This window comes from Populus alba, chromosome 10, assembly GCF_005239225.2.
Source record: "Populus alba chromosome 10, ASM523922v2, whole genome shotgun sequence".
In the NCBI taxonomy this organism is placed as follows: Eukaryota; Viridiplantae; Streptophyta; class Magnoliopsida; order Malpighiales; family Salicaceae; genus Populus; species Populus alba.
In genome coordinates, this window is record NC_133293.1 from 20,083,985 (window position 1) to 20,095,820 (window position 11,836).

General features: G+C 33.1%; 1 protein-coding gene across 1 annotated transcript; it reads right to left on the reverse strand.

Moving 5' to 3' along the window:
* Positions 1 to 5,868: 5,868 nt before the first annotated feature.
* Positions 5,869 to 10,113, reverse strand: LOC118059985 (mRNA-decapping enzyme subunit 2). Its single transcript, XM_035073056.2, has 7 exons — positions 9,735 to 10,113; positions 9,512 to 9,639; positions 8,578 to 8,673; positions 7,099 to 7,251; positions 6,626 to 6,729; positions 6,469 to 6,536; positions 5,869 to 6,223 (listed from the first exon to the last, which is right to left on the reverse strand). The coding sequence occupies exons 1-7, from the start codon at positions 9,967 to 9,969 to the stop codon at positions 6,039 to 6,041; spliced, it is 969 nt and encodes a 322-aa protein (XP_034928947.1). The 5' UTR covers positions 9,970 to 10,113; the 3' UTR covers positions 5,869 to 6,038.
* Positions 10,114 to 11,836: the final 1,723 nt, after the last annotated feature.

Sequence of the window (11,836 nt, forward strand, 5' to 3'; positions counted from 1 at the left end):
GGTCAGTGACTCAGTGGTGGTTACATGGGACCTGATGGCTTGGTTACTGGTTCCCTATTGGAGAAGAGATACAGCTAGATGACACGTGTACAGTCACTTTACTTTGTATTCAGCTAATTAAAAAACTCAGCAGCTACCTGTACCAGCGGTGGGTAATTTTGTTTTCTACTTTACTATTATTGTTTTTTACCAGGAAGAAATGTTTAAATTCGATTTCTTTTTCTAATATATATTAATACTGGCTATGAACTCGATAGGTACTTGACTTCTTAGGAGTTAGGAGGATGTGTTTTTCTGGCTTTACCTTCGAAGCTGATAGTGATTTTGACAATTTTTGTAGCCTTTTCTTTTAATTTCATCTAAATTCGTAAAATCATTTTTTTTTCTTTTTTTAATTTATGAATTACAAGAACTGCGTGCATTTTTTTTTATGACTCCATAGTTGATCTTGAAGAATTGATAAAAAAAAAAAAAAAGAGGTAATCTAGAAGAGTAAAAACTCGAACGTTTTAGAGAGTTCCATGAGTTTGCTTTAGCCTTTTGCCGTCACTTTCAAGTGGTCGCACAAAAGCAAAGATAACGTTTTAAAATTACTTACATGACCGTTGTAGTTTGATTAGTGATTAAACAAACTCTCATTCATCCTAAATAATAATAATAATCAATAAAATAAACTCTCAAGCTCTTAGCACGTACTCCAAATCAATTTTTAGTTTTCATGGTGTCCTAATTATAAAATCTAAATTGATCATGTTAGTTCACTTGAGATCCCAGCTAATTCGAGATTTAAACTGATTATAATTAAAATATACATATAAAAAAATAATTTAATTTAATCTAAATAAAAATTTAAATTGATTTGAGATAAAACTCAGACTTTAAATTGCTGATATTTTGATCAAGATAATATTATTTTAATTAAAATAAATAAATATATTTAAATTATCCTTCAAAACTATAACTCGAGTATGGCTTCGAAACGAGTTTTATATCTATAATCCACTCACCAATACAAGGACAGGATTGTTTTAGTTTAGTACTGTGGATAACTTATTATAAATGTTATTCCATTCCCTTTGTTGTTAAATCATTGTGGTTGTTAGTCATGGCTTTTGCACAGCTCACCATCATGTACATGCAGCAAACTTGGTAAAATGTCAATGACATGTTTGCAGCATTTTTAAGATTATTAAAACAGGACCGAAGTGGCATTTTTCTCTTTTTTTATATGATTTGGATAATCTCCATGAAATTAAATCTTGTTTGCGCTACTTGATTCTGGAAAGAACCACCCTCTTCTCTTGTCCTTCATGGAGGAGGAGCTTCAGTGGGTCCTGTAATCACAGGCGAACTTGTCTTATTGGTCGGTCAGCCAGCTAAGCAAACCCGCATTGAGCACATGAGAGACCACCAAGCAAGACCCAACTAACCCATACTGACCTCACAGTGTTTTGTCTAACAACTTTGTTAATTATGTTTAGTCATCAATTATTTTGATTTTCCTCGTTAACCAGGAACTTGATCATACTAGGGGGGGAAACTGAATACCTCCCCGTCCTTCTCTCATCATCCCCTTGAAATTCATAGAGTTGAGAGAATTCGAAGCATAATTATCATGTTCGATTTCAGAATTGGTTAGGAAAAAATCATTACTTGTCAAAATCAACTTATAATTCATCAAGGCAGCCCCTTTTTTTACTCTTTTTTTTTAAAAAAAAATTCAACTCTTTGGAAGATGAAATGTTCGAGTCAGATTTAATGGCTATTTGAAAATGCATTAACTTTTTAATTTATTGGTGTTATATATATATATATATATATATATATATATATATATATATATAAACTTGTAAAAAATAACTATGGCGACAAGAACAAACAAACATATAGAAAAACCGATGACGTAAATAAGGACCTACACGGCGACCAAGCCTCTGGCTGTAGCATTTGGCGGTGTTCAAGGATGTCGGTAAATCAAGATAGCCCCGGTTCACGAGGACATGGCTTTTACTTATCCACGATTGTGATTCCTGTATTTTATTTGATGCAAGAAGGCATGCACAGTAAACCCATGCTCCGACAGGTAACTAGAGCCGGCCACCCGCCGAGATGATGATATGCTAATTTAATTGCAAAGCAATCATTTTCTGTTTTTTTATTTATTTAAGGCAACAATTTTTCTTTTTGTTCACGTCCAAATACCATTGCATAATATCAAGTGATATAAGATTCTGTCACAGGATGAATTATTCGAGACAGCTCGGAATGAAACTTCAAGGGAAAATCAGTATCCTCATTCAAATCTCTGACATATTTATTGTATTTAAAAAATAATATAAATTATATATTAAAATATTATTTAATAATTTATCGCTTTTGAGTTTTATTTGAGGATTTATATTAAAAAATAATATAAATTATATTTTAAAATATTATCTAATAGTTTAAACTATTGGTTAAATTGATTTTTTTGACCTTATAAACACTAGTTATAGCAATTGATTTTTTTAATTAAAAATATATTAAAATAATTTTTTAATTTTTGATATTAATATAACACAATAATAAAAAAAAAATCATTTTGTTTTTATAAAAACCAACTTGAAAAATATTTTAAAAAATAAAAAATTACATGTTACCCACAGAATATAATTTAAAAAAATTAAAGCTATCAATCATGTGATAAACAGTAATGATGATTAGAAATCAACATCGAATCTCATAAAATCAAACAGACATTTTGCAAGGAAAAAAAAGAGATTGATATCCTGGAGATGCATGAAAATAATAATAACAACGTGTTTCAAATTTGGCAAACCGACAAGCACAGCCAACTTTCGACAGCCAACAACTGGTTACGTGCCAGGGCTTGAGTCCTTTCCATCCTAGTTCTTCAAGGACTGTCACTGCCGACTGGACTTGAAGCATACCAGGTGTCCAGACATATCTTTATCGGTAAGTTGCTTTATCGTTTTCACTTGGGTTTGGTCGGTTGATTCATTGCCATTACTGCTTAAAAGAGAATTCAAATCCTACTTAAAGAGTGGAAACGAAATGTAGCACGTGACCTTGATATTAAAAGGGTTGGCTTTGTACCCAGGAGAATTCAAAGACTTTTGGTGAATAAATGCTTGAGCCTGACTCCTAGACATGGGAGTTGCAAAGATGCAGGCAAGCAAGAGTTTGCGATCCCTAGAGATGCTAGTCTTGTTTTCTAATTCAAGCCATCAATTGAAGAGTAAAAAGAAGTAAAGATCAAAGCCAGGCACACACGGCAGGCCTTGTTAACACATTAACAATAATTTTATTATTATTGTGATAATATTTATTTTTTTAAAATTTTTTTATTTGAAAATATATCAATATAATATTTTTTATTTTTAATAATTTATTTTAATAATAATAAATAAAAAAGGATGTAAAAATACAAAAACTTGCGAAAAGGTTACTATCAGACTCCCGGGAGTTAGGTACGCTTACTTTTGGTTTAAAATTAACCCATTCTAATTTTTTAATGCCCTTTTATTAAAATTCAGCATATCTCCATAAAATTAATTGAGAGTTTTGGTTCCGCAACTCAAATCCACAATCTTTGAACAAGCTTCATGACGGATAACCCTGTATTAGCATCTCAATAATCTTCTTAAAATGAAGTTATTCATACTAGGACTGGAGGATTTGTAAGAGATTATTTCATCTATAATTCAGTCCAATAATCTGCAGGAGTAAATAAAATTCACTCTAGAATCAAGGGAGAGTTTGAACTTATTATGTGGCGCGGCTACCTCCATGATATCATCTTGTGGGGTTTCGTTATCTTTTTTCCATGACCACTGACAAAGATGGTTAACCGGTGGGTTCTGGCTAACCTAGATAAAACCACAAATGGAATTATCACGACAAACCAAAATAATTGACTTGAGACAACACAGGTTTCTTTAGCCAACGTTGCCGGCTCCTGCCTGTAACGGGAACGAGAAAATAATGACGTTGTTACAATACAAGTTTTATTAGCCAACGTCGCCGTCTCCTAGACAATCACGAAACCCAGGAAACAATGGGTTGTTCAGTCTTTGTTATAATAGGATTGTAATAAAAAAAAATTAGGAAAACAGTTTGAAAAGTCAAAAGAATCACCAGAGAGTCTGTCTCATGTGTCATTTCGAGACTTCAGAATTTCAAGCGTCATCAACAACTCATTTTTTTTTAATAAAAAAAAAAAAAAAAACAGGATAGAAATAATTGTATTAAATTTTTTTAAAAAACTATTTTAAAATTTAAAGAATAAATATTATCTTTATTACAACTACATAAAATGTAATAAAACTTAATAAAATCACTTCTATCATATTTTTTAAGTAAATCAGAGACGACACCTTCTACTCTTCAAACCGTGATATTTACTAAATAAGTTTTCGTGTTATTTCCCAGAAAACTTTTCTTACCTTGCTAGCTCGAAAGAGAAAAAAGAACTCGTGATAATAAAGTTCATTGACCAGCATTAACGTCTCGTGAAAATAGTTATTTCCCCAGAGAGTTTCAAGAATACAATTTGCTGGACCCCTCTAGAAAATTTATGAAACTTCAAGCTAGCCGTTATCAATTGCAGGCTCCTTCCACCTTACAGTCGGCTAAAATAAATACACAGAGCTTTCAACGGGGTCCATGTCTTCAAGGCAGCAATCGGTATATTCCTTAATTTTCAAGTAAATTTGGTCCAAGCTTGAGGAAGACAAAAAACCCGTGGGTTCGATCCAAAGGCACAGTACAACTTACATCTACTTGTTGCTACCACTACAGTTTTATGACCTGAAGTCAATCACGGTCTAGATTTCGAACAAAGCAAACCACCCAGTAACACATGAATCTTATTTTTCACTAGAATAATCCTCTCCTTTTCCTTCTTTTTTCCTGAAGCAAAATGATATCATTAAGCATAGAAAATCCAATATCAAGTAGTTGGGCTTGCCTTTTCTTTTTCTTTTCAAGGTTTCATCAAAGGAAAATAGCATTCCAATTATTCCCAAGCAAAACAAACCTTCTCATCTTTTTATGTCATATCAAATCGTGAAGGGTCATAACAGAGATCCTGTAGACACCAAAAAGAAACTTTCCACAAAAAGTTGAACATTAAAGAAACAGATATCACATGAACACAGTTAGAATCCAGTAATAGACAGAATCTTTTCCTACCACCCTATAGTTTAGGAGGACTTGAACCAGAAGAATAAAGGAGATTATATTTCACTACATCATTGTTAACAATAGCAAGGAACAAAATAAAGATTGTTAAAAAAAATTGGCATATACAACAGCTGGACTAAGATCATCATTGTTTTCATGGTTATTCGTGAAAGGGAAATAAATTGGATAACCATAATGTTATTTTAAGGACATGCAAGTGCACATGCCATTAATTCAGCCGCTCACTTTCGTCCAATGTTAGCTACTTAAGCATGAGATGCATGAACATTAAATGTAAAGCTCTTTTTTCCCGCCAATCATCTATAAAAATTTACCAGACATCATGCGTAGTTAATCCTGCAAAATACCAGGCAGACAACTCTACGGTCTCAGTGTAAAGCAGTCAAAGGAAATTATTCCTTGACCGAAATACCACCACATATCCTTGCAACAATCAGAGGTACAATAACTTTGCAAGACTCAATGTACACCCCTATTAGAGATGATGACCAGTTTAATTTTTGCACTCAAATCTTTGTTTTTTCAATTAGTAACTTTCAAATACTTTCTTAAAAGAGGATAAAATCCACTTTGTTTTTAATGTGTCAAGGAACGACATTTCGTTTTCGAATGAAAAACCATGAAAGGGCGCTTTTAATCACAAACTGGCTTCTGTACAGGATATACATAAAACCCAAACCTGGAATTCTGACACGAACAATGTACATCGGGTACAGCTAACAAGTTGGCATGGAGGTGACTGATGATGATGTTTGGTTACAAGAGAAATGCTAACCAGCTAAGTGAGCATTGAGCATTTACAAAAACAGAAGAAAGAAAAGGAGTTTTGAAAGTTAAGCAGAAAACCCAGATTCCATCGCTTGCAAGATTGCAGCAGTATCAAATCTAAAATTTCTGAAGCTCTTGCCAGGGCCCATGTCAGGAGGATGAGCATCAAATACAGGCTTAGTTAAATGGCTCTCTGTTATCACTGTGCCGCTCCCTAGAGAAGTGTTCTTCGCTTTCCACACACACGTAGCTTGACAGAAATTAAAAAAAAAAATCATCAGAGAAAGGGGCTGCCACTTCATTGATCCTGTTACTATCTTAAGAACAGAGGATCACGTATAAGACCATCCTATATGAGGCTTCACATCCTCATAAGATAGTAAATGCCAACATTTAGGAAAGTGTAATCATTGATATCCTAATATAAAAGGCATAATTCTCCACTAAATCTATTAGTATATTTTAACATTCTGAGACTGGAAAGAGAGGTCAAACCTTTGAGAGGCATATCAGGTCTTGGGGCTGCAGGGGGCTGGTGTGACAAAATCCACGATTTCAAAGACCTGTATGTAGACATAATATTTATCAAAAATAACAAAAAAATAGTTCAAGGCCTGATACGTCTGTTCATATAGTGTACCAAAGTACTCACGCTAAAAACGGAGCAACCATGTAAAGCTTGAGGCCAGTGATGCTGCGAGATATTACTTTGTCACTTGCTGGCTGAAGTTCATCAAGCCGCTGCCATGCAATTTCCTGCAAGCAGACAACATAATTGCAAAATTCTACAACCAGCCAAGATTTGATGCTCATTATATACAAGCTAGAGATGGATTATCACAGGCTAATTGGTGAAAACATGCAACAAATACAGGCGAGGCCTATAAAAAAGTCAAACAGGTCATTCCTCATTGACGAAAACAGACGCAGACAGTCCTAAGATTCTTCAATCGAAGTAAACACCCATTTTATTGATGTCTGTCAGCATCCTATATCATTGTTTGGTCAAGTAAAGAAAGCCTTAATTAATGATCTGAGACCATTTTTAATGTTTCTATTTAAGTAGATACTAAGATAATGAAATTACAAATAAGGCTAGATGATTCTATACAAGAAGTCACATACACTGATCTCCTTTTTTGTAAGAGGTGCAAAGGCAGTGTCATCCTTCACACCAGCAATTATGTAAAGCCGAACCCTCTGCTGTCCAAACATCTCTTCAATGTAGTCATCTTTGTTAAGAAGATTTGAAACATCAAAGCCAGTTTCCTCCAGCACCTATATTCCACAACAGAAAAGGCAGGTTAATAACTAATTTGTGTATGTGTTTGTGGGGGTGGCAATCATTTGCATCATCCTAACAGTTCTTTTAATCACTTTTCTGAAGAAGTATTCAAAAGCATACAGCAATCAATTAAAGCCCTTTCCTAAGAGAAGGTCTGCCCCCCAGCCATCCGAGAATCAACTAAAATAATTTACAGTGATGCTTGTGCAACAAATGGATTAAAATAACTTTCTATCAGTAATAGAACCTTTTTCAACTGAAAAATAGTTGAAGAAGAGCTTGTCAGCATTTGGATTGGAAAATCTAAACATTCTAAATCTAATGATGCAGCCAAGGAAAGAGAAATTTATAAATTATTTTAAATTGATTATAGATTTTAAAATTTCTCATCAAACTAGTCCATGTAGGAATTCATATACTCGGGAATAATTGATAATAGTTAAGATTCTAAGCTTCCCTAAGAAGTAAAATATTAATTATGAGTTTTCTAATATTTATGGTTTTCTTTTCCTATCTGGATTTCAATTCCCTATTTCATCTGTTAAGGCTTTTAGAGCCTCCAGATGGAACATCTAGTCTATGTAATCAAACGACTTCAATAATGGAATTATGAGTATTTTAGTTTAGTTTAGAATTGTCGCCTTGAGTTTTTTTCTCTTTTCTTTTCTTTTCTAAGCACTGTTTTCTTCTATTTCTTTCTTGTAGGTAACTTCGGTTACTATTCACTGTTACATTAGAAACCCTAATCTCTTTACTAAAATCCCTGTAATTCCAGATCTAGCCCTGCATCATCTAATAGCAGAATGCAACATGGACGTATCAAAGTATGACAATTTAAAACCCACAAAAGAGAACAATTTTGAGCCTGGCAGGTATTGGTGATTAGGTCAATGCAACTTATGGTCAACAAAAGTAGAAAGATGAAGGACAATTAACAAAATACTCCTTCAGAGACAAAATGATGCGGATCAGCCCATTGCGTGATCACGTGGTTTGCATCACAAAACATAATCTGTCTCTTTCTTCCTGCAGATATCTCCAAATGGGACAGAATTTTAGGATCCCAAGCCCATTGTTGCATGCATTTATCAAGCTGTCCACTATTGAAACATCTATAGCCAATCTGTGTTTCACTGAATCAATAGCACCATTCAGCACAAAAGTAACTATCACTGCTAATATCTAAAACCTTTATAGATTGTCACTATCACCAACACCCTGATTTGGCCAATTAGGTTATTGCAATCATACCAGATTAGAATGCTTTCTAAGATAAATGAAGGAGCACACAGACATTCATACACGTGAAAAAAGCTTACTTCTCGGATAGCACAAGCTTGGTCTTCCTCATCTTTGTTCTTTTTTCCCCTTGGGAAACTCCAGCTCGTCCCTTTCCATCCCTTCACTAGCAAGCACTATCAATTACACCAACCAAGATAGGAAAGTTGATAAAGGGAATTCACAAGTTCACAATAATTAACTAGAGTGCGGAGTAAATCTGAAAAAGTAAATAGTTTAAATGTATTCCTTAAATCATTCAGAAAAGCCTTCATTGAAGCCTCGGAATTAAAAGTTAAAACAGGGACTCAGGTAATCATGCTTTAAACTTCAGAACCAAAATTTACTAAGCTTGCACAAGTTATTGCCATACACACAAAGTAGCGATGCTTTAAGAAAATAGACATCATCTTAACTATGTCCACAATTTAAAACACTTGGGTTCCCCGAACACCTAGCCTCTCATCTGAGGATCATTTTCCCTTCTTTCCTTTCACTTGCAAAGATTCGATACTCTCGTCTCAGCAAAGAATATATCTCGTATCTGTGGAAGATAAATGCACCACTTGCACCCATTCACAAAACAATTTGTGCCATTGAGCTTCTGAACCTGAACTAAAGTTTTCTCCAGCTAAAAAGTACCAGACCCAACATCACTAATCCTCCAAGCTTCTTATTAAAATGTCCTTAAATTCAGTCCAGCGTCATAATAAAACTCCCATTAGTTCAAAATTCAAAATCTTGATCATATACCAAGTACACTGATTTCCTCTCATTCTTTTTAAATTAGTATCACAATAGGAATGACTTTCTTCCCGCCTTTTCTTTAAGAACTTGAAAATATTAACAATCAAGCACCGAGTAACCCAGACAAAATATGAGCAAAAACTCTAATTCACCGCAAATCAATACAAAAACAAATACGATTACTAGCACTACTACGAATCACTATCTTTCACTAACAAAAGTCCTCACCCGTTCAAAAGTCTCGTCCAAAATAATCGCACCGGTCACCGGAACTTTAACTTTGTAAGAAGTAAAATCCTTAAAAATATCATCAATATGAGCAACATACGGTCTTAAAACATCACAACTGTTAAACACTGCATCTTATTAAGGAAAGGAAAAAAAACCTAAAAAATCAGAAGAAAATAGCCAAAAATTAAAGAAACGATAAATTTTTTTAAAAAAAAGATACTCAAAGAAGTGAATTCCTTCAAAGTGAAGGACTTTAATGAGGGATTTTTCTCGACAGAATTATCTTCATAGAACCAATACGCGGACTCGACCAGAAATAGAATTCTCTCGAACGATTGCTGGTCTTCTTTTGGAACATTTAGAACAAGCCTACTGCAGAGATCGTCGAGGAGTTCTTGTGGAGGAAGACAGCCGTTCTTAAACGGAACGCTACTTGATCGATTCAGGCCGGACATCAATTTCTCGATCCCTAAACCCTAAATTTTTATTTATTTTAGTGGAGTAGAGAAGGAGCTCGCTCTTTCAGTCTCTCCTTTCTTAGGGAATTCGGGATCGAGTGAGGAGCTTCCAGTTCCACATCGAATAATTTTATGCCTCTGAAGGAGGGGAGAGGATGTTGATTCTGAGTATAATTTATAATATTGGGATTTCATAGTGGGCCGGAGGTAAGATTTCTGGACCGGAATGGGCTGGATGAGAATGAAGGCTGATCGGCCCATCATTCATGTAGTACAAGCTAATTTGTTCATATGTAATAATAACCCATCTCCAAGAAAGAATCGCTGAGACCTGTTTGTTTTTGTGGATTTAAAGTATTTTTATAAAAAATAATTTGTTTTAAATTATTATTTAAAATTTTTAAATTTTTTATATGGTAGTATCAAAAATAAATTTTAAAAAATAAAAAATATTATTTTTAAATATTTTTTAATAAAAAAATACTTTTAAAAAAACAACTGGTACTGTAGTTATAATGTTTATGCTGGTAAGTAGTAATAAATAAATGCGAAAACGAACTCAAAACTACCGTCAAAATGTTAATAACAGAATGGGAACAAGCAGTCTTCTGAGTTGAGTTCGTCAACAAAATCAGGAATTCAGGATCTGTTTGGTTCGTATTCTCTCGACCGAAGTGGAGAGGACAACGGAAAATGCGTACGTGTTATGAGGCGGATGTTTTTACATGCGAAAGTTGGCGCGAAAGGGTTATTTACGGGGGGAAAAAAAATATACCCAGGTGGAGTGATCACATGATGCTAAGCATTTTCGTGACGGTAACACCACCGACGCCTCGTTTGTGTTTGATTTACTTTTTTAAAAGAAATTATACGAAATATATTAAATTAATCTTTTTTAAAAAAAAATAAAAATTATTTTATTGTATTTTTAATTAGAAAACGTTTTTTTTTTTAAATATCATATTGACAAGTACACACTAAATTCGAAGCTTGGTGTATAACTAAATGCTCGTCCTTCAATTAAAGAATCATCCTTGTAGTAAAAATAAACTACTATATTTCAAAACACTCGCAGCTCTATTCAGGGTTTAACTCTATTGAGACATCGAGTCATTAAATTATCGAATTAATTTATAGACTATTGATTAACATGATAAATTATTTTATTTAAAATAATATTATTCTAATTTTCTAAAAATCACGCAATCAAGTTTTATTCTAGTTTAATTAAATTAATCAAATTATGAGTTAAATTTTTAGGTTACTTGAGTCCAACAAGATACAATAACAAAGCCATGTCCAAATAAGAATAGAGGTTACTAGATTAACCTAGTGTGCTGAACCAAATTTAATAGTTATTTTTTTTTTTGTTTGGTTTTTTTTTTAAGAGTTGTTGAGACATGAAAATTAACAAAATATAATAAAATAAAAAATCTTTGAATGATGGTCAACTGGTCATTGTTCAAGTTAACAAGAAGAATCATTTAAAGCTTATCTAGAAGCATGATTGCAGTTATTTTTAAAAATGTTTTTTGTGTTAAAATATATTAAAATAATATTTTTTTATTTTTAAAAAATTATTTTTAAGATAAATGTATCAAAACGATCAAAAACATGTATAAAAAAATAATTTTTAACAAAAAAATATTAAATTTTTTTAAAATACAGGTATAACTGTCAAATGACCTCTTGTTAATGCCCACATGTTTTCTATTTTTAAAAAAAACAATGTACCTTCCAATCTCATCGAAAAACTAAATGGTCGTCCATGTTAACACGGACAATGAATTGGTTGCAATTTTAAACAAACATATTTTAAACAATGAAGGACCAACCAGTCTCAACTAGCGTCTAACATGTTATT

What these genes read in the sequence shown, in the direction of transcription:
- LOC118059985 (XM_035073056.2), bottom strand. Translation starts at nt 9,969, where the DNA reads ATGTCCGGCCTGAATCGATCAAGTAGCGTTCCGTTTAAGAACGGCTGT. An exon ending in TGGACGAGACTTTTGAACGG is followed by an intron (nt 8,674 to 9,511) that starts GTGAGGACTTTT and finishes TGTAATTGATAG; the next exon opens with TGCTTGCTAGTGAAGGGATG. An exon ending in ACCTGATATGCCTCTCAAAG is followed by an intron (nt 6,224 to 6,468) that starts GTTTGACCTCTC and finishes ATTTCTGTCAAG; the next exon opens with CTACGTGTGTGTGGAAAGCG.